This window comes from Halichoerus grypus, chromosome 15 (genome assembly GCF_964656455.1).
Source record: "Halichoerus grypus chromosome 15, mHalGry1.hap1.1, whole genome shotgun sequence".
Classification (NCBI taxonomy): Eukaryota; Metazoa; Chordata; class Mammalia; order Carnivora; family Phocidae; genus Halichoerus; species Halichoerus grypus.
This window is the reverse complement of record NC_135726.1, coordinates 45,823,237-45,847,059: the sequence shown is the minus strand read 5'-3', so window position 1 is coordinate 45,847,059 and position 23,823 is coordinate 45,823,237. Positions and strand designations below refer to the sequence as shown.

At 36.6% G+C, this 23,823-nt stretch overlaps 1 protein-coding gene across 14 annotated transcripts in view; it reads left to right on the top strand.

Moving 5' to 3' along the window:
• Window positions 1-23,823, top strand: part of ZNF568 (zinc finger protein 568) — an 84,711-nt gene that overhangs the window by 30,574 nt on the left and 30,314 nt on the right. For 12 of the 14 annotated variants that reach the window (XM_078063264.1, XM_078063274.1, XM_078063267.1 and 9 more), the window contains one exon: window positions 9,715-12,302. In XM_078063264.1, the coding sequence (XP_077919390.1) occupies window positions 9,715-11,297 (1,583 nt within the window). In that variant the 3' untranslated portion in view covers window positions 11,298-12,302. Of the gene's footprint in view, window positions 1-9,714; window positions 12,303-23,823 lie in introns of those variants that run through there. The other 2 variants (XM_078063275.1, XM_036068026.2) reach the window with 2 other exon arrangements.

Genomic DNA, 23,823 nt, shown 5'->3' with positions numbered 1-23,823 from the left:
CAAACAGTAAAAGAATCCAGTGAGATGGTAGGATATCAAATTAACAAATAAAAATCAATAGCTTTCATATATATTTCAACAACCAAGTAGAAGGTGTGAAGGAAAGAAAACCACATTTATATTTCTAACAATAAAGATAAAATACTATTTTGGGCATGAGCATGTAACAGTATACAAAACAAAGTCCTGTCCTCATGGAACTTACAATTTATTGGGAACTAGAGTCTTTGAGTTTTTGCCCATAAGAAAATATCTTTTTTTCTTACCCTTTATTATTTGGCTGTGTATAAAATTCTTGAGTCATACTTTTTTCCTAGATAGTTTTTTGTTTGTTTGTTTGTTTTGTAGACAGTTCTCTGAAGACTTTAAATAATCCTCTACTATCTCTTGGCTTTGAATATTGCTAGGAGACATCTGAAGTCTGATTGGTTCCCCTCATAGGTGACTTGATTTGTTTGCCTTGGATGCCCATAGGTTTCTTTTTCTTTTTTTTTTTTCTTTTTAAGATTTTATTATTTATTTGACAGAGAGAGACACAGCGAGAGAGGGAACACAAGCAGGGGGAGTGGGAGAGGGAGAAGCAGGCTTCCCGCCAAGCAGGGAGCCCGGTGCGGGGCTCGATCCCAGGACCCTGGGATCATGACCCGAGCGGAAGGCAGCCGCTCAATGACTGAGCCCCTCAGGCGCCCCAGGTTTCTTTTTCTTTGAAGCTTTAGAACTTTTGAGGCCTATTAATCAATCACTATCGGTTTTTCATTTCAACTTGTATATTCATGTTTTTTTGGTTCTAATTAGCATTATCACATATTGCTGATGCAGGTTCCTTTTACAATCACCATTACTCATCTTTAAGTGAGGTTATTTCTTGCTGGACCAATTATTTACAGAAGAGTGTTGAAGATTGTCCGGAAAAATGCTCTGAGTGAATGGGAAACCCTTATCACTCATATCAACTTCCTTTATCATTCAGGGTTTTGTATTGAGAGTTGGTTTGCCCTTTACTTCTTCCAAATCAGAGATTATCAGTTGCATGCTTCCTCTAGCGTGCAGTATCCCTTCTACTCTCCTATGTCAACAGACTGCTTATATAAGAATAATGGCTGTTTGCATCTTCTTATTTAGTCCTGTCTTCCCTACCATTTGATAGGGCCAGATGAAGACCATTATGTTCCTGGCACCAGTTTCAACACATCTGGATCACACTGTTGCAAAAAATAATCAGTTCATTCTGCGCACAGAGTGTGCCTTCTATTCAGAGGAACTCTGTTCACTGTGCTTTCTGTCTGAGATAAGAAAGAACAGCCACTATCTCCAAGTTTCTTTCCTACCTAGTCCAATCTATCCTCTGGTCTTTCTTTATTTTCTGGAATTGGAGTTTAGCTCCCTTTTAGTTTCACTGAAGATGTATTTTCTTTTTGTTTTCTTCTTCACTTTTACAGAAAGAGGACAGGACACAGAGATGTTTAATTTGACCATTTTGAAACAGGAAGTTCTCTATGCTATATTTGATCCCATGGATCACCCTTTTTGGAAATGTCTTTCCTTTTGCTCTTCTCTAAAAGATTCTGATATCCCCTCAGTTCCCGTTTATTGTTTATTTCCTGTTCCTTTAGGAAATGTCTTATATATGACTTCTTCTTTCAGCCCTTACTGGGCATTATCCAGAGCCATTCTAAATTACATATAGATCCTTTTTCCTTTATGTACCTTCATGACATAGGTGTGTTCATGCCTTTAAATCAGTATTTAACTACAGAAATGGCAACATTTAATGTCTCCAATATTTGGAAACTCTTCACATCTTTGCCTTTAATTATGAGGGTTCTTACCTATTGTGGTTCTGTTATTTAACTTGGAGTTCGATTTCTCATAAACAGTCCCCAACACTTCTAGCCATTATAGATCTCCCCTCATCTTTGAGCTAACTTTCTAGTTTATGTTTACCAGAGTGATATGAAGTCTTAAAACATACTGCTTATATATTTTTTCATACTTGATTTCTGAGGCTTAATCCACCAAAAGAAAGACTATCTTATTCTTCATGTAATGATTCATGAATTGATTGGTGTAGAGCTATATTGGGAGAGATGCTTCTTATTGCTTTTGTTGTTTTAAAATATTTATTTGGGGTGCCTGGGTGGCTCAGTTGGTTGAGTGTCCAACTCGATTTCAGCTCAGGTCATGATCTCAGGGTCATGAGATGGAGCCCTGCATTGAGCCGCTTGGGCTCCGCACTGGGCGTGGAGCCCGCTTAACATTCTCTCTCTCTCCCTCTCCTCCTCCACCCCCACTCGCACACGCGACTCTCTCTCTCTAAAAAAATAAATGAAAAATAAATAAATAAAAATGAGAAAAACATAATATTAAAAAAAGCAAAACATAAAAGTTTTGAGAGGAAAATTAGCATGACATGTTCATGGGGTAAAATTTGAAGCATAGCTTGATTGGAAAAGGGGAGACCTTAAAGGATTAGTGAAATAGAGGATGGGTTATCTAGTGTAGAGTCAGAGAAGTCTGAACTTTGCCAACCTTCATGCCCTCTTTTGTATTTTTAAAACTTTGTTGGTAATTTAGTTCAATTTTTTCCCTTTTTAATTTTTTTAAAAGATTTTTTTCCCTTTTTTAATCACTGAACTATAGCTATAGTTTTGCTTTATGTGTGGTGGCAGGTTACAACAGTAGTTTATAGGCCAGGACTTAGAAGATAACTGAATATAAAGATTAAAAAATGTCTAATTATCTGAATTTTAAGTTACCCACAGTTGAACCTAGCGAAACCATCATAGAGCTAATAATGTAGAAAAGAATATTATCATTTTGTGTAACAGTATGTCAGCCATGAAGAAAGAACAAAAGCAAAACACAACAGGATTTGCTGATAAGGACAGTTTCAGCATGGAAAAATGAACATAGGATAAAATGATAGTACCTGCTATTAGAACAATGCAGTGAATCAGATCTTGAACAAAGATGACTTGCCTTGTGATCTTTTCATTGGATACTTACTTATATGCCTTGTTCTTTAAGCACATAAGAGAATGACTTGCAATTAGATGGAAAGTTGAAGCTGTCGCCATTGTTACTACCAATTTGGGGCTGGGTTTAGTTTGGACAGCCTAAGCTTCAAGTGTTTTTATACAGAAATAAGGGAATTAAAACTTATGAAAATTAATTTGCCTTTCGTCTGCAGAATAGACAAGAGCTAAACTTCCTAGGATCATATAACAGTTAATCTAGGCAAAAGTAATAAGAACTTGGGTTATAATTTGCTTCTGTAACCTAATGTTACTGTTATCATTTTCCTTTTATAGTATTTCTTTCCTTTTTAATATATATTTTTAATTTTTCTCAAATACATGTACTTCTTTTTAAAAAACATAGAAATACAAGGCTTATGACAGTCCCTTCTTCTAACCTCACATTTTACCTCATTTAGGCAATTATTTTCATTTCAACTTACTTAGCTATTTCTTTTAGTATTGATCTTTATTTCTAAATAAATACTTTAAAAAATTTTATTATAGGGGTGCCTGGGTGGCTCAGTCGTTAAGCGTCTGCCTTCGGCTCAGGTCATGGTCCCAGGGTCCTGGGATCAAGCCCCACATCGGGCTCCCTGCTTGGCGGGAAGCCTGCTTCTCCCTCCCCCACTCCCCCTGCTTGTGTTCCCTCTCTCGCTGTGTCTCTGTCTGTCAAATAAATAAAATCTTTAAAAAAAATAAAATAAAATAAAAAATTTTATTACAGTCATTTTCAAACATACAAAAATAGAGTATAAGGAATCCTCATTGTATTCATTACTTAACTTCAATAGTGATCAACATTTCGCCAGACTTGTTTATCTGTCTACCCCAGTTTTGTTTTGGTTTTGTTTGCTGAACTCTTACATTTCACCTTTGAATACCATTGTATATATCTCTAACAGGTGAAATTATTTAAATAACCACAATATTATTATCACACCTAATAACATTAATCGTAATTTCTTACTATCATCTGATATTTAGTCTCTGTTCCTATTTCCTCAATTGTCTCAAGAATATATTTTTATGGTTGGTTTATTTGAATCAGGATCTAAATAAAGATTAGCACATTGCATTTGGTTGACATATCTCTTAGGTCTGCTTTAATTCTTAAGAGTTTCCCCCCCTTCTCTTCCCTCCCAACCCATTTTTTTCCCCACACATTTTATTTGTGTAGAATCCAGGTCATTTGTCTTTTAGAACAAGGGTCAGCAATTTTTCTCTTTAGAAGGCCAGATAATAAATAGGCTTTGTGGGCTGGATAAAGTCTCTGTCTCATATTCTATCTCTCAACAACCCTTTAAAAATGTAAAAAAACATTCTTAGCTCATAGGCTGCACAGAAACAGGCTATCACTAGTTTTTGCCAACCCCTGCTCTAGAATGTCCCACATACTGGATTTGGCAGTTTGCTTCCTCATGGTGTTTTACATACTCCTTTATTCCACTTTTCCTATAATCTGGCCTTATTGTATTCAAGTTCAGTTCTTTAACAAGGATACTTCATTGATGGAGCTGTGTGCATCGTATTGCATCTTATCAGATTGGTTTATCCCATGTTTATATTAAGATTGATGAGTAGAGGGGCACCTGGGTGGCTCAGTCGGTAAAGCGTCTGACTCTTGATTTCAGCTCAGGTCATGATATCATGGTCGTAGGATTGAGCCCCACAGGGGGCTCCACACTCAGCATGGAGTCTGTTTGAGATTCTCTCTCTCCTCTCCCTCTGCCCCTCCCCCTGCTCTCACTCTTTCTCTCTCAAAATAAATAAATAAAATCTTTAAAAAATTGATGAATAGATTCATGTGTTGTGAATCAGAATCCATCTGTTTTAAAGATTCATATTAACTTTTCACTAAGGCTTTTAACAGCCATTGATCATCTTTGGCTAGATCCATTATTTTATTAGAGGTTTCTTCTGCTTTTATTAGCTGGAATTCTCCCATAAAAAAGAACTCAAGGGGCGCCTGGCTGGCTCCGTCAGTGGAGTGTGCAACTCTTGATTTTGGGGTTGTGAGTTCAAGTCCCACATTGGATGTAGAGATAACTTAAAAAAAAAACAAGAACAACTCTGTCAATAACTGTTTGATTACCCTGAAATATAGTTTTTACAGGGCAGGAAAGAGAAATACTTGACTCCTTTCCTTCAAAAACTTTTTTTTTAAAGTAGTCTCCATGCTCAGCATGGACCCCAACATTAGACTTGAACTCAGAACCCTGAGATCAAGACCTGAGCTGAGACCAAGAGTCAGATGCTTAACTGACAGAGCCACCTAGGTGCCCCCCTTCAAAAACTTTGAGAATAATGATTGGTGTCCTAGCATTCTCTAGTTTGCCAAGTTAAATCATTATAAATTTATATAATGAGCATCAAAATAAATAACATATTATTCAGTGCATATAAATGATATATATGGAAAACATTTAAAAATATTTATATATTTACAAAATATATAAATTATGTTTCATTTATTTTTTTTTTAAAGATTTTATTTATGGGCACCTGGGTGGCTCAGTTGGTTAAGCGACTGCCTTCGGCTCAGGTCATGATCCTGGAGTCCCTGGATCGAGTCCCGCATCGGGCTCCCTGCTCAGCAGGGAGTCTGCTTCTCCCTCTGACCCTCCCCCCTCTCATGTGCTCTCTCTCTCTCATTCTCTCTCTCTCAAATAAATAAATAAAATCTTTTAAAAAAAAAAAGATTTTATTTATTTATTTGACAGAGAAAGACACAGCAAGAGAGGGAACACAAGCAGGGGGAGTGGGAGAGAGAGAAGCAGGCTTCCTGCAGAGCAGGGAGCCTGATGCGGGGCTTGATCCCAGGACCCTGGGATCATGACCTGAGCTGAAGGCAGACACTTAACAACTGAGCCACCCAGGTGCCCTATAAATTATGTTTTAAATATATTTTATATGTGTTATTTATTAATAAGCCCATATTATTAACAAATTTAATGCTCAAATTGTCATATCACTAGCCAGAGGATTCTTTGGCTAATTTTATAAATTTCCTGCTCCAGACATAAAATAGCTACTTTTCTAAAACCCCTGCTTCCTTTAGTGGGAAATGATTTGGAGACCACAATGTGGGCACAATAGTTGCTCATTAGTACTAGGTTGTCATTGCTTATAGAGCTTGTAAGTGGACAAAGCTAGAAAAATGCACTTTTTAGAAAGAAAAAAATGTACATATTTATACTCATACATCCAATTCAAATTAAAGAGTGTAGGGTTATTCTTACCTTTTTTGTTTTGTTTTTGTATCTTTTATACTGAAAATCTCGGCTCCTTTTTGCATTAAAATATTTATTTGCTTAATCCATATATATTTCTCAACTTTGGCATTGCTGACATTTTGGGCCAGATAATTCTTTGCTGTAGGGGACTATCCTGTGCATTGTAGGATGTTTATGTAGGGTGTAGAATGTTTAGCAGCCTCTGTGCCCTCTGTTAGGTGCTGGGAGCACCAATCCCCTTTCTCCCCACTTCCCCAAGTTGTGACAGCCAAAAACGTCTCCGGATCTTTCAGACATTGCCAAATGTCTCTTGAGAGCCCAAACTGATATCTTTCTCCCTCCCTCCCTCCCTCTCTCTCTCTCTCTCTCTCTCTATATATATATATATATATTAGTTCCAAACAATAATACCAATATTACTAATAATGAAAAAGACTACTGGGGTGCCCGAGTGGCACAGTCGGTTAAGCAGCCCACTCTTGGTTTCAGCTCAGGTGGTGGTCTCAGGGTTGTGAGATGGAACCCTATGTGGGCTCCGCACTCAGCATAGAGTCTGCTTGAGATTCTCTCTCCCTCTCCCTTTGCCCCTCCCCTGCGCACGTGAGTGAGCGCTCTCTCTCTAAAATAAATAAATAAAACAAAAACAAAAAAAAAAAGAAAAAGACTACCGAATGTAGTTTAAGATTTCTTTGGTTGTTTTTTTTTCTCCCTTAGGGTATAGTCAGACTACTGTGTTTAAAGTCACTTGAAGTGATTATGGCCCTAACTTCATATATAGATTTACTCTTTTCCATTTGTTTTCAATTTTTAAGAGCTATTTTGGCTTTTTTCCTCCTCTTTTGATTTAACTTTTTTTGTTGTTATGTAAAACATTTACATGATTCCAATGTCAAAACTATAAAACAAGTCAGAGATGTCATGCTTCCATTCAGGATATATAAATGGAAAAAATCAATGTGCAGAACAGCATTTAGAATATGCTGCCTTTTTTATAAAGAGTGGGAGAGGCATATGTGTATGGATATATATATGGCATATGTATATGTACATATGTAAATATGTACATATTTAATATATGTATTTTAAAAGAATGTAAGAATAACCCCAAAATTAATGAAAATGCTTACCTTTCAGGCAGTGGAGGAGGAATCAGTGTTTCAGGGATAGGATGGAAGCTAGTCTTCTCTGAATATGCTGTTATTTGGTGATTTCTAATTATTATCAACTTGATATTAATAAAAGATGAGGTTTAGTACTCTTACACCACCACCACCACTTCCCCTTTCCTTTTTTCTGGATATAGCTGTATCACAGTTTTTGGCTAAATTGGTTTTCACTGCTTACTTTGTTCTTTTAGTTGATATACTGTTACACTGAGCCAAGAAATGACTATTAATTATATATCCTTACATAGATTTTTGTCATTCCTAGAGTTACTACTTGCCTAATTTTTCTGTTTGCTTTGTTTTCTATATATTTTTAATTGTAATGAGACTTTCAAATCTTTGTTTAAATAGGGAATTCATCAGTGTCACTAGTTTTCCTTATTTTGGTGCATGAAAGGATAAAAAAGAAATTCTAAACATCTAACAAATTTTTGGTGCTTTTTGAATAGAACCTAGGAGTTTTTTGTTGAGTTGCAAATGCCAGTTCTAGAATTCTAGTTCTGTGGGTCTTTTGTTTTTAATCTTCTCAACTCCTACCTGGAGGTAAATGCCAGCTTTCACGAGGGGCAAGCAACAGAAAGGGATTGGAAATCTTACCATTCAATATCGACAAGTTTACATAATTCCTAGGTTTTTAGTATGAGGCTTCCTTTACATAAGCTTCATTTGTTCCTAAGTCTAGAGCCTATATAGTTCATTTTCTCTAGAGAGTAAGCTTTCTTTTTCCTGCTCAGGTTGTGGATACATGGCCACTTCCTGTGTGGGTTGTGTGGGGGGTGGGGAGGTATTGGCGAAGATGCAGTTACAGAGAAAAGAGCTTATTAGCAGCTAATTTAAGAAGGAAGGAATTTATATGAAGGTATTAAATGTCCTACAGAACCTTTGGGAGGACTGAAGGACCAACTATAGGATAAGCTTTTAGGAATGAATCTCAACGTCATATCAGAGAAGTCAGCTGCTAAGTGAGTTCCTTTTCCCACTATGATCAAGAAATTGCTTCTGATGGGGCACCTGGCTGGCTCAGTTGGTGGAGCATGCAACTTTTTATCTCGGGGTTGTGAGTTCAAGCCCCACGTTGGGAGTAGAGCTTACTTAAAAAAAAAAAAAATGAGGGGCACCTGGGTGGCTCAGTCAGTTATGCATCTGCCTTAGGTTCAGGTCATGATCTCAGGGTCCTGGAATCAAGCCCTACATCAGGCTCCCTGCTCAGCGGGGAGTCTGCTTCTCTCTCTACCGGCCCCCACCCCCTGCTTGTGCTCTTTCTCTCTCTCAAATAAATAAATGAAATCTTAAAAAAAAAAAAAAAGAAATGGTTTCTGATTGAACCAGGGAAATGCCTCTATAACCATGAGCTTCAGAACCTTACCACTTCTGTTGTAGTATTTAAGTAAAATGCCTGTTTTATTTCTAATTTTAATTCATTTCTGAATTAAAATGTTGTATGATTAATCTAAATCACATCCAGAGCCCTACATGCAAGTGTGTCCAGGAAATACAGTTGTAACTCACTCTTTGCAGGATGGAAAAACATAGGATGAGGTTGGAAACATGTTACTTAAGCAAATCCATAATACTTGCCTCAGGGAGTGTAAGTGTTCCCTATTCAGACTTTAAATTAATCCTCTTCAGACATCTCTCTACCTTTTAAGTCCCTGAATTCTCTAATTTGTTAGCTTTTCCAGTGTTTTGTGGCTAAATCACTTTGTTGCTTGACATATGTATCTTTGTAGTACTTTAACTTCTTAGCTCTGCCATTAGTTAACAGTTCCCTATATGCCTTTCATCTCCGTTCTTTTGTTGAAATTTCTTGTTTACCCTTCTTTACACTCTTATTCCTTTGTTCTTGTGGATTTGACCTTTTATTTTTTTACTGTCATTTTAATGGAATTTTAGGGAGGAGAAGAAATAAACATATACATTCAATCCACTGTGTTTAACCACAAATGTTAATTTTATCCTCTGGTCATTTTGACTCCCTATCCAGTCATTTGTATCGTCACCCTTTCATCTTAATTATTCTGTTCATGTTACTGATTTCTGCATTGTATATGCATACTTTTAAAAGCAGTCAAAGCTACTTAGGCCTATCAATGTCAGTTTTCTCTCCATAATATTTTATAGGAGTTAACCTCTTAAAACTTAGAAACTAGGGTAATTTGCAGTTTGGATTTTTTCATATTGGGAGACTAGAGTCAACATAAAAAATCAACTCCATAGGAGCAAATTTCTGAAATGTTATTAATAGTGTAGTAGCAGAAAAATTCAAAAGTAATAATTTTTGGTCCTCCATTTTAGAAGTTTGGGAAGTTGATGAACAGATCAAGAAGCAACAGGAAACACTTGTGAGGAAAGTCACATCCATCTCCAAGAAAACTCTGATTAAGGAAAATGTCATTGAATGTAAAAGAGTTACAAAAATATTTCCTTTGAGCTCAGATATTCTTACTTCAAGACAAAACTTCTTTGAATGTGACTCACTTGATAAGGGTTTGGAACATAATTTAGATTTACTTAGTTATGAGAAGAACTGTGTAAGAGAGAAAAACTATGAATATAGTAAGTACGGGAAGCCTTTTTACCATTGCTCATCCCATGTTGTAACCCCCTTTAAGTGTAATCAGTGTGGACAAGACTTCAGTCATAAATTTGACCTCATCAGACATGAGAGAATTCATGCTGGAGAGAAACCCTATGAATGTAAGGAATGTGGAAAAGCTTTCAGCAGGAAGGAAAATCTTATCACACATCAAAAAATTCATACTGGGGAAAAACCATATAAGTGTAATGAATGTGGAAAAGCTTTCATTCAGATGTCAAACCTTATTAGACACCAGAGAATTCATACGGGGGAGAAACCTTATGCATGTAAGGATTGTTGGAAAGCCTTCAGTCAGAAATCAAATCTCATTGAACATGAGAGAATTCATACTGGAGAAAAACCCTATGAATGTAAAGAATGTGGAAAATCCTTCAGCCAGAAGCAAAACCTTATTGAGCATGAGAAAATTCATACTGGGGAGAAACCTTATGCATGTAATGAATGTGGTAGAGCCTTTTCTCGAATGTCATCTGTTACTCTACACATGAGAAGTCACACAGGGGAGAAACCCTATAAATGTAATAAATGTGGAAAAGCCTTCTCTCAATGCTCAGTGTTTATTATACATATGAGAAGTCATACAGGTGAGAAGCCCTATGTGTGTAGTGAATGTGGGAAAGCGTTCTCTCAAAGTTCATCCCTTACTGTACATATGAGAAATCATACAGCTGAGAAACCCTATGAATGTAATGAGTGTGGAAAAGCCTTCAGCAGGAAAGAAAATCTCATTACACATCAGAAAATTCATACTGGAGAGAAACCATATGAATGTAATGAATGTGGGAAAGCTTTTATTCAGATGTCAAACCTCATTAGACACCAGAGAATTCATACTGGTGAGAAACCTTATGCATGTACAGTATGTGGGAAAGCCTTTAGTCAGAAATCAAATCTCACCGAACATGAGAAAATTCATACTGGAGAGAAACCCTATCATTGTAATCAATGTGGAAAAGCTTTCAGTCAGAGACAAAATCTCCTTGAGCATGAAAAAATTCATACTGGAGAAAAACCATTTAAATGTAATGAATGTGGTAAAGCCTTCTCTCGAATCTCATCCCTTACTCTTCATGTGAGAAGTCATACAGGGGAGAAACCGTATGAATGTAATAAGTGTGGAAAGGCCTTCTCTCAATGCTCATTACTTATTATACATATGAGAAGTCATACTGGTGAGAAACCTTTTGAATGTAATGAATGTGGGAAAGCATTCTCTCAAAGAGCATCCCTTTCTATACATAAGAGAGGGCATACAGGTGAGAAACGCCGAGTGTACTAAATGAGGGAAGGCCTTTTCTTAAATTCAACCCATGCTTTACTTTTGAAACATATTGGTGTAAACTTAAAAAAATGAACAATATCTTTATGGAAAAACTGTAAAGCTTCACTGAAGGGCATAAGACTTGAATAAATCGAGAGAAATACCATAAATGCAGATGGAAAAACCCAATATCATAAAAATGTCAATTCTCCCAGAATTAATCTATAGACCTAATATAGTTCCAAACATCTAATACTAATTTTCTAGGATCTTTACAAAATGATTCTAAAATTCATGTGAAATGGAAATACCTGGATTGCCGAGACAATTTTGAAAAAGAAGAGAGAGGACACATCTTCTACCGTATACTACACAAAAGTTATGGTCATTAAATAATATGTGGTATTGGAGCATGAATAGGTAAATAAACAGATTTTACAGAATAGAATGCCTAGAAATAAATCAGTGAATATACGTGAATTTGGTATATATTAGACATGATATCATGAATCAGTAGAGAAGTGACAGCCAATGAAATTTGTTGGGAGTATTTGGTTCTCCATAGTAGGGAAAAAATAACTACATGCAACCTTACAACATATAAAGAAACAGAATTCCAAAGGATTTGAACTGGAATGTGAAAAGCCAAACTGAAGTTCTTGGAAGGAAATACAGGATGTTGTCTATGACTTTGAGGCAGGGAAGCATTTCTTAAAAGACAAAAGGACCCTGTAGTTCCATTTCTGTATATTCATTCTAAAGAAACTCACAAATACCCATAAGAAATATATATATGAATTGAAAACAAGCTAATTATTGATGGGGTAATGGGTAAATAAAGTGTGATATAGTCAAATAATGGAGTAGTATACAGCAGTTAAAAGTAATAGAGTAGATCTGTATTTTGTAACATGGATAGCTATGTAAAACAGTGTAGAGTGAAAAAAAATCAAGATCCCCGAATGAAACATTGTATAATGAATGACATTCGTGTAAATTGAAATTAAATCATAAAGAACAGTACTCTGTTTTTATTATTGAAATATGTATGTATTTAAAATGGACTGGAGGGGCGCCTGGGTGGCTCAGTCGTTAGGCGCCTGCCATCGGCTCAGGACATGATCCAAGGGTCCTGGGATCGAGCCCCGCATCGGGCTCCCTTGCTCCACGGGAAGCCTGCTTCTCCCTCTCCCACTCCCCCTGCTTGTGTTCCCTCTCTCACTGTGTCTCTCTCTGTCATATAAATAAATAAAATCTTTAAAAAATAGTAATAATAAAATTTAAAAAATAAAATAAAATGGACTGGAAGGGTACATACCAAATTATTGTTAGTATTGTCTCTGGCAAGAGATTAGGTTTGAGGGTGTTGATCAAAGGGGGCTTTAGCTTTATTTGTAATTTTTATGCCTTAAAAAGGAAGATTGATAGCATATAAAATCTTAATGATATACAGTGGCAATATGGATGTCTTGTCTTAATGGTGTTTTTTGTAGTTATTTCTTAGAATTTATGGGCTAGGGGAAGCCTGTGCCCATAGGAAGAATATTATGATGGATCCATATGCCCTATCAGATCCTGAACTATTTTATCAAATATATTTCCAGAAAATTAGTAATTAGAAGTAATAGTCCTATTTGCTGTATGTAATATGAAATTAGCATACTTGATCAATCTTATACTTTTTACATTTTAACATTTCTAAAATACATATTCATCTTTCAACCAATTATGTCTTAGATTTAAGTAAATATGTAATTATCAAGAATTTGAACATCAGATGGCAGTGTGATACATCAAGTATGACTTTATTTACCATTTTAGAGCATCATGCTCTACTAATGATCCCTACTCTCTCAGTGTGTCTCACATTATTTGGCAATAGATTGGTTGGATTCATAACTAACTAATTAGTAATGTATTTAGAGTCATTGTGGAGAGAATAAGATTTGCCTGAGAAACTGACTATGTGACATTAGTTTTCTTGCCCTGTAAGTTTCCATACAACCAGGATAGACATTAATATCATTTGTTAATCATTACATTTTGAAACGAGAAAGCCTTTTATTTTCTTGAGATGGCCATAAGCAATTTTGTAACACAGCTTCACTTTAAACCTACAGATCATATTATTCCTTTTACAACCCTTAATTTATATGACCTATCTCATTTTGTTTGGAAGTGGTAGTGGTCTCAGACTCTGAGCAGTGATAACAGAGTTCCTCTAAAAGGATCTCATTCTCTATAATGATATATGAACAAACCCTTACTTAAGGTAATGTTTTATTACAGCATCTCTGCAATATTACTTGATATACAGAAAACCATTAGTGCCTTTATAAAAAGGAGATTAGAATTGGGGCTATTGATCAAAAGGGAACTTTAGCAATGAATGTTTAAATGTTAACTAAATTTGTTTGAAGGTGATTTCACAAAACAAAATCTCAAACTACAGTTGTGATATATAAGCATGACTGTATCAATTTTGACTTTTATTAGCTTTTTTAAAAAAGCTTGACAGTGATTTATTACAGTTATAAATTGCAGGGACTGATTTTCATGAAAACAACAATTTACCAAAACTTAAGTATCTAAATGAGTATTGTCATTTCATAGTCTCTTCTTTAGTAGGTTTTATGCTAAGTCCAATTTTGCCAGCACACCTAATTTTTGTAGACTTCTTTTTTAAAAATTAGTTTTCAAAGTTCATATGTTATCTGCATAACAAAACCTGTGTTTGACGAGGATGTGCAGAAATTGGAAACCTTGTGCATTGTTGGTAGGAATGTAAATTGTACAGCTCCTGAGGAAAACAGTTTGGCAGTTCCTCAAAAAGTTGAACTTAAGATTACCATATGATTCTGCATTTCTGTACCTAACTAGAATCCAGAAGAATTGAAAGCGGGGGCTCAAAGTGATCCTTGTACACCAGTGTTCATAGCAGCATATTCAGAACGGTGAAAAAATGGAAACAATCCAATTGTCCAGCAATGGATGAATGGATAAACAAAATGTGAGAAAGACATGCAATGGAATATTATTCAGCCATACAAAAGAATGAAATTCTGACCCATACTACAATGTAAACTTAAACCTTGGAATCGTTATGCTAAGTGAATTAAGCCAGACTTTTATGTTCTTTTATGAACAAAAATTGTATGATTCCACTTATATGAGGTAACTAAAATAGGCAAATTCATAGAGAAAGTAGAATAAATAGAGATTACTGGGGTGGGGAGGAAGAAATGGAGAGTTATTGTTCAGTGGGTACATCGGTTCTGTTGCAGATGAGAAAATAGTGATGATGATTAAATAACATTATGAATGCATTTAATGCCACTTACTTGTACACATAAAAATTGTTAAAATGTTAAGTTTTATGTTATTTATATTTTAACACACATGCACATACACAAGTTTAAAAATACCCTATTTTGTAATGCCAACATCTGAAATATTTGAGTCATTCTCTATTGATAACGTTTTCTCTTGATTCTTTCTCACCTTTCCTATATTTTTGCTTATGTAGTAATTTTGATTGTATACTGAACATTGTGAATGATATGTTGTAGAGATTCTCAACTTTGTTATAATTTTCTCGAGAATGTTGACTTTTGTCCTAAAAACAGTTACCTTGGCTGGACTTAAAATCCCGTCTCTCTCCCCTCAGAAAAGTAATAGTTGAAATATCTGCTCTTCTTTCAGTCTTCTAGCTGTTGATTTCTATAGACTGTTTGGAGTTTACATAAATTTGTGAGGTTCAGGCATCAAAGATTTGGGCCAAATTTTTATGTAGATGTTGAATATGTAGCTCCCTCCTTTCTGGGATTTAACTCTTAATTTTTAAACTACTTTAGCAGCCTCAAACTTCATCCTCCAACTTCTCAGGCCAATAAGACTGTGGTTTTCTACTTGCATTTAGCTACCCTATGCCACAGAGGCTGGGAAATACCATTATGTGATAATCTGTATAAATATTAATGTCTCACAGTATACTTTTTTCCCAAAGGTCAACTCCCCTTCAGTTTTTTGCCTGTTTTTAGTTGTTCCCCAATGCCTTCACATTGTGGCACGCGTGTGTGTGTAAAATATATGTAGTCTAGAGTTTATTATCTTTTATGGTAGTCTGAAATAAGGTAGTTTGCCACTACTAAAAGTGGAACTAGAAGATGACATTTGAGCAAAGGAGGTGAGGGAATGAGTCATGGAGGGATCTGGATAAAGAACACTTAAATATAGAGAACAGAAACTTCAAAGACCCTGCAATGGTCAAGGCACCTTGGTGACTCAGTGTCTGCCTTCAGCTTAGGTCATGATCCCGGAGTCCTGGATTGAGCCCTGCATCAGGCTCTCTGCCCAGCAGGGAATCTGCTTCTCCCTCTTCCTCTGTGGTCTCTCTCTCTCTTTCTCTCTATCTCTCTCTCAAGCAAATAAATAAAATCTTAACAACAACAAAGACCCTGCAATGAGAGCATGCCTGACATATTCAAGGAATGGTAAGGAGTAGGATACTATGGCCAAAGTAAAGTAAAGAAAGAAGACAGTAGTAAGTGATGAAGTTTAGAAAGAGATTGAGGACCGGATTAAGTAGTACCTTGAAGATGAGTCTGGGAAGGAATTTAAGTTTTGTAAAAAATGGAAAACTTTAAGCAAAGAATTGACACAATCTGACTTATGTTTTAAAGGAATTGTCTTATAGGATCTAATAGAGAGTAGAGGAGGAAGTGTGGAACCAGAGATACAAATCAAGAAGCTTGAGGTAAATAGTCACTTGAATCTGGGTGATAGTGGTTGATGTATTGAAAAGTAGCAAATTTCTTGAGATATTTTCAAGGTAAAACTGTAAAGACTTGGCCGATAGGTTTGGTGTGGTTCATTAGAGGAAGAGAAGATTTTTGGCCTAATCAACTTGAAAGATGCAGTGTCCATCTGTTGAGATGGAAGAGCTTCAGGATGAGCTGTTTCGAGAGCCTAGATTTCCGAGCACAGGACTATAGTACACAGTTAGATAAATGGATCTAGAATCCAGGGGAGAAGTATGACTAGAGATACACTTTCATGAGTTAGAATATTCATTGTAGTTAAAGCCAATGGACTGGATCAGAAGAGATCTAAGGACCGACCTGTGGGGAGAACTCCAGCATTTAGAGGTCAGAGAAATAAAGACAAAGTAGCATAGGAGACAAGAAAGTGGAGTCAGGGAATTAGGACAAAAATCCAAAGAGGTAATGTATTAGAAGCAAAGTGAAGAAAGTGTTTTAAAAAGGAGAAAATAATGAACTTTATCAAATTTTGTTAATTGGTCAAGTAAAGACAAGACTGAGAAACTGACCGTTGAGTTACTTAGCAATGTTAAAGTCATTGGTGACCTTGACGAGTAGTTTAAGTGGTAGTAAGTAAAATTCTAAGAGTAAAGAGGTAAAATGACTAGTGATGGGAGACTTTACAATCTCTCTGCCTGATCAAGCAGACAAAGGTTATTAGGCTTATAGATGATTTGAACAGCACAATTAACAAATTTGATCTATTGGTACATATCTACAACATGCAGCTGGCAATGTCAAAATACACATTCTTTCCAAGCAAACATGAAACATTTATGGAAGTTGACCACTCAGTATTAATTTCACTGGTGTAACTTAAGGAACAAAGGAAGAAAAAAAGAAACAAACCAAAAAACAGACTCTTAAATACAGAGAACAAACTGGTGGTTGCCAGAAGAAATATGGGTGGGGAAAACGGTGAAATAAATAAAAGGGATTAAGAGTACAGTTACGATGAGTACTGAGTAATGTATAGAATTGTTGAATCTTATTGTACACCTGAAACGAATATAACACTGTATGTTAATTATACTTCAATAAAAAAACAAGTATCAACCAAATATCAGTAAATGATATCTTAAACTGCATTCATCACATTGCAGTTAAACCAGACATCTGTTAGAAAAAGCATAGGACCTCTCAGTGTATCGGAAAACAAGAAAGTTATCAAAGACTACTGGGGTCATTCAAAAAGACATAGGAGTCAACTTGAAAGGACTCTCACTGGCCAAAGATAAGATAATTTTAACAAGGAAAAGACTAATGACTACAGAAGAGTGAAATATAGCAATTTGTAAAAATCCATAAGATCAAATAATGCTGCAAGAAAGCAAGAAATCAAAACTCATTTTTTGCCACTAGTGGTAGTGGTATCAACTCCTTATATTGAAAACAAGGGGGGCGCCTGGGTGGCTCAGTCGTTAAGCGTCTGCCATCGGCTCAGGTCATGGTCCCACGGTCCTGGGATCGAGCCCCACATCGGGCTCCCTGCTCAGCGGGAGGCCTGCTTCTCCCTCTCTCACTCCCCCTGCTTGTGTTCCCTATCTTGCTGCGTCACTATCTGTCAAATAAATAAATAAAATCTTTAATAAAAAATAAAATTAAAAAAGAAAACAAGATAATTAAAGAGAAGGAATTAAAAAGGTGGGGCACCTGGGTGGCTCAGTGGGTTAAAAGCAGGGAGCCTGCTTCTCCCTTGCCCTCTGCCCTGCCCCCCTGCTCATGCTCTCTCTGTCAAATAATAAAATAAAATCTTTAAAAAAAAAGAATTAAAAATATATCCTGCTTTCTCCATATGAATTCTATTTCATAGTACTGAATAGTCCTAATAGAAGTAATAACTAAATAATATATATGGAAAATACATATGGAAAAGTTCTATACAGAATAATTCTAATTAATAATTGTAAGAAGAATGCTAGAATTAGAAAAATCAATATTTTACAACCTCAACAAAATAACCCATTCAAGCAATAAGCATCAATGTATGCTAAAACCCTAAATAAAGGGTGATTAAGAAATGGATATTTTTAGGATACCAAAGTGTCACCCTACATAAAATGCAACTTCAAAGTGGAAAGATCAGGGCGCCTGGGTGGCTCAGTCGTTAAGCGTCTGCCTTCGGCTCAGGTCATGATCCCAGGCTCCTGGGATCGAGTCCCACATCGGGCTCCCTGCTCGACAGGAAGCCTGCTTCCTCTCCCACTCCCCCTGCTTGTGTTCCTGCTCTCACTATCTCTCTCTCTGTCAAATAAATAAATAAATAAAATCTTTGAAAAAAAAAAAAGTGGAAAGATCAGATTCACCACTGGTCAATCTCAGCCTCAAAGTAGAACAATGAAATATTATGTACTAATTGAAGTTCTATAAAGACAGAGCCAATAATTTTTAAAAATCTAATCAAACATTTAATTTCATTCAATCAATAATATACATAAAATGTAGAGAAAAAGTTAAATAATGCCATGGGACACTGGGTGTCTCAGTCGGTTAAGCATCTGCCTTTGGCTCAGGTCATGATCCCAGGGTCCTGGCATCGAGTCCCGCATCGGGCTCCCTGCTCCATGGGGAGCCTGCTTCTCTCTCTGCCTGTCGCTCCCTCTGCTTGTGCTCGCTTGCTCTCTCTCTCTCTCTGGCAAATAAATAAAATCTTTAAAAAAAAAAAGTTAATGCCAAAAAGAAGCAATCAGGCAAGTCCCAAATGTCATATTTTCTTTAGTACAACTGACCTACTCAATTGATTAAGGCAATGACATGAAAAGAGGAATATTCTAGATTAAGAGAGACTTGAGAGACAATAATCAAATGCAATGCATCAACCCTATTTGAGTACTTTTTTGATGAAAACAATAGCAAAAAGATATTTGTGAGTGTAGTGGTAACTTACTGCATTTTTCTGACGACTAATGATATGGAATACCTTTGTGTATATTGTTGGCCATTTAGATATCTTCATTTGTGGAGTGCCTGTTGTAGTCTATTGCCCATATACTTACTGGCTTGTCTGTCTTTATTAATCTGTGGATATATGTTCTGGATACATATCCTGTCAGGTGTATGCATTATTTTCTCCCAGTAGCTTGATTTTTTACTTTCTTAATGATGTCTCTTAACAAACAGAATTTCTTAAATCTTAGTGATGTCTAATTTATCAATATTTTTTCTTTTATGGTGAATGCTTTTTGTGTCCAGTTTTATAAATCTTTGCCTGTAGTGGGGCACCTGGGTGGTTCAGTCGGTTAAGCATCTGCCTTCAACTCATGTCATGATCCCGGAGTCCTGGGATCGAGCCCTGAGTCGGGCTCCCTGCTCAGCAGGGAATCTGCTTCTCCCTTCCTTCTGCCCCTCTCCCCACTCATGCTCTCTCTCATGCTCACTCTTTCTCTCGAATAAATAAATAAAATCTTAAAAAAAAAAAAGAGGGGTGCCTGCGTGGCTCAGTCGTTGGGCATCTGCCTTTAGCTCAGATGATCCCAGGGTCCTGGGATCAAGCCCTGCATCGGGCTCCCTGCTGGGCAGGAGGCCTGCCTCTCCCTCTCCCACTCCCCCTGCTTGTGTTCCCTCTCTGGCTGTGTCTCTCTCTGTCAAATAAATAAAATCTTTAAAAAAAAAAAGAAAGAAAGAAAGAAAAGACCATCCTTTAACCATTGACTTTAACTATTGAATTTTAGTGGTTTCTAACCAGGTATCTAAATATGCTCAGTCTGTTTCTGGACTTTCTGTTCTGTTCTATTGATCCACTTACTTATCTTTGCACCTAACCACAGTCTTATTTACTGTGACTTTAGAACAGTCTTGATATCTGGTAATATAGCTTCTTCATTTTTCCTTAGTTATAAGGATCCTTTGCATTTCTGCACATATTTTGGTTTCCACAGTTTCCACAAAAATTGTGCTGAATTTTTTATTGGGAATACATTGAATTTATAGATCAATTTGAATGAAAATTGACATCTTATTAACAATCTTAAAATCAATGAATGTGGGGAGTACCTGGGTGGCTCAGTCGGTTGGGCTTCAAACTCTTGATTTCAGCTCCAGTCATGATCTCAGGGTCATGGGATTGGTCCTCCCCTTCAGGCTCCCTGTTTGGCACAGAGTCTGCTTGAGATTCTCTCTCTCCCTCTGCCTCTGCTCCTGTTTGCATGTGCTCTCTAAATAACTAAATAAATAAATAAAATATTTTTTAGAAATCAATGAATGTGGTCTATCTAGGCCACCATTCCAGTACAGATGGAGAACGCATATCAGGCCAATGAGGAAAGAAGGAACAGCTGAATCAGTGGAGCAGGAAAATTTGGTATTTTATTTGCCAAATGATCAAGTCTGACCTTCAACAATACACAGAAATAAAGCCATGTAGATGAAGGATTTTAATGTTAAAAATAAAACTTAAGGGGCACCTAGGTGGTTCAGTTGGTTAAGCATCTGCCTTCAGCTCAGGTCATGATCCCAGGGTTGTGGGATCGAGCCCCACATTGGGCTCCCCACTCAGCGGGAAGCCTGCTTCTCCCTGTGCCTGCCACTCGCCCTGCTTGTGCTCCCTCTCTCTCTGTCAAATAAATAAAATCTTCAAAAAAAAAAATAAACAAAATAAAACTTAAGTGGTGCCGGGGTGGCTCAGTCAGTTAAGCATCTGCCTTCAGCTCAGGTCATGATCTCAGGGTCCTGGGATTGAGCCCCATGTCAGCCTCCCTGCTCAGCGGGGAGTCTGCTTCTCCCTCTCCCTCTGTCCCTCCTCCTGCTTATGCTCTCACTCTCTCTCTCTCAAATAAATAAATAAAAATCTTTTAATAAAATAAAATAAAAAAATAAAAATACTGGTAAAAAAATCTAGTTGAATATCTTTTAGACATTGGGTTAGGAAATATTTCTTAAATAAAACATACCAGTTATTGATTAAAAATGAAAGAACTGACATATTTGGCCATTTTAAGTGGTCATCCATCAAATGAATTTTTTTTTAATTTTTTTATTGTTATGTTAATCCCCATACATTACATCATTAGTTTTAGATATAAATGAATTTTTTTTAAGTAGACCCAACATCGAGCTTAAACTCATGACCTTAACTCATGGTTTAAACTCACAATCAAGACCTGAGCTGAGATCAAGAGTCAGATGCTTAACTGACTGAGCTACTTAGGTGCCCCTCAAATGAAATTTTAAACCAAAAAAAAAAAAAAGTTATAAATTAGGAAGATACATTTGCCATACATATAACTGATAAAGAATTGATATCAAGAATATATATATATTTTAAACATTTCTAAAATCAGTAAGAAAAGCAAAAACCCAATAGGAATATTGACAGGAAACATAAGCACACATTTAAAAAAAGTGTTTGAGATCAATAAATATATGAAGAGATGTTCAATGAAATTAGGGGTAGGGGAAATGCAAGTTCAAAAACCACAGCAAAATATCATTTTACATCTCTCAACTAGGAAAAGTTAGTGTAACAATAATGTATTAGTCAAGGCCTTGCAAGAAATAGATGGCCACTCAAATTGAGTAAGTTGAGTAGAGGTTATTAAAGGAACTATTTAGGGGTGCCTGGGTGGCTCAGTCATTAAGCGTCTGCCTTTGGCTCAGGTTATGATCCCAGGATCCTGGGATCGAGCCCCACATTGGGCTCCCTGCTCTGCGGGAAGCCTGCTTCTCCCTCTCCCACTCCCCTGCTTGTGTTCCCTCTCTTGCTGTCTCTGTCTCTCTCTTTGTCAAATAAATAAATAAAATCTTTAAAAAAATAATAAAATAAAGGAACTATTCATAAAAATGTGGCTAGAGTATAGAGAAACCACAATATCCTGAGGCAAAGATCCATTATTACCCAGAATGTGAGAGGAATCGGGGGAGAGACTACCAGAACCCAGAAACAGAGATGACTCTGTGGAAAGGATGCTTGTTAGGAGCTGAGACCTGTAGTTGAGGGACAGAGCCAAAACCACACTTCCACAGGGACAAAATGGAGGTGGGGGATAAATACCTCATTCACTCTCTCTCTCTGATCTCCTGGTAGCCCTCCCATTGGATGAATGCAACTAGAAACCAGAAAAAAAAGTTACAAATTAGGAATATGTATTTGCTATACACATAGCTGACACTGACGCAGTCCATGCAGGTCAGCCGCAGGGTACAGAGTAGGATGAAAAAGAGTAGAGAATTGATCTGGAGGGGCAAATGGAAGCTATTCAGCACAAAACCCAAATGTTGGAGAGGATGTATGTTCCCAAGTTCTGTTATTCATTGCTAGTAGGAACTTAAATTAGTAAGCCATAGTTTGGCACTTTAGTTTTATCTTCTGTGGTTGAACATTTACATGCCCAGGAACTCCATTCCTAGAAGTACACCCAAGATAAGCTCTCACACATGCACATCAGGAGACATGTACAAGAATGTACGTTGCTGGGACGCCTGGGTGGCTCAGTCGGTTAAGCGTCTGCCTTCGGCTCAGGTCATGATCCCAGGGTGCTGGGATCGAGTCCCACATCAGGCTCCCTGCTCCACGGGGAGCCTGCTTCTCCCTCTGCCTCTGCATCTCTCTCTCTGTCTCTCATGAATGGATAAATAAAATCTTTAAAAAAAAAAAAAAAAGAATGTACATTGCTGCACTGTTCTCAGTAGCCAAAACACAGAAATAACCCAGATGTCCATCAACTGAAGAAGGTGCTTTGTTCTCACAATGGAATACTTATATAACAGTCAAAATGAAATGTGTCACACATTACAGAAGATCTTATGATCATATTAGAAGAAAAAGTAAATTCTAAAGATTACATATAATTAACCTATTTATAAAGTAAAAAATAGATAAAAAATATACTTTTTTGCATAACATAAATACAGTAAAACTACATAAAAGCAAAGCAAGGGATTAATGAACACAGGATTCAGGGTGATATTTGATCCATTAGGAGGGGAAGGGGGATGGGAAGGAGTTATATATAATTATATATAGGTTATTATCAAGGTTATAGATATTATGCTGGGTGGTGGATTCATGGGTGCTTATAACATTATTTAAAATAAATAACTTCATTGATCAGTTTAGAATAAATTATGATACTGGGACAAATGAGTCCAAAATCTTAGTGACTTACAACAGCAAGAAAATATTTCTCATATTTACATCCGTTGTAAGTTGGCAGCTGTTCTGTTCCATATCACCTTTATTCCAGGACCTAGGTTGAAGAAGTAACACTTCATAGAACGTGGCAGTCTCATGGCAGAGGGAAAAGAGAGATGGTGAAACCATTCAACAGCTCTTAAAGCTTCTGCTCTGAACTGGCATATGTCATTTTTACACATGACCATGTCTGGTATCAATGGACAGGAAGTATAATCCTGATATTATGTTATAATATCAAAATCTACCACACTAACCAACTAAATAACCAATGTAGGCCCTGAATGGACTTGATGAGCATGTGTATAACCCAAGGGTTGTTTTTTCTATAACTGTGTGCACCTGAGGGGCGCCTAGCTGGCTCAGTCAGTGGAACAACCTTGATCTTGTAAGTTTGAACCCCACACTGGGTGTAGAGATTATTTAAAATCTTTTTAAAAAATAATAAAAAAAACCCTATGTGCACCTGAAGTAAAAAATGTCAAAACCCAGCAAAACAAAAGATAAAGTTAGGAGACATGGATCTGGTATCTACATTTTTCAATTGAATTGCATTCCTTATAATTTTCAAGTCCAAACGATGTCCTAAAACTTG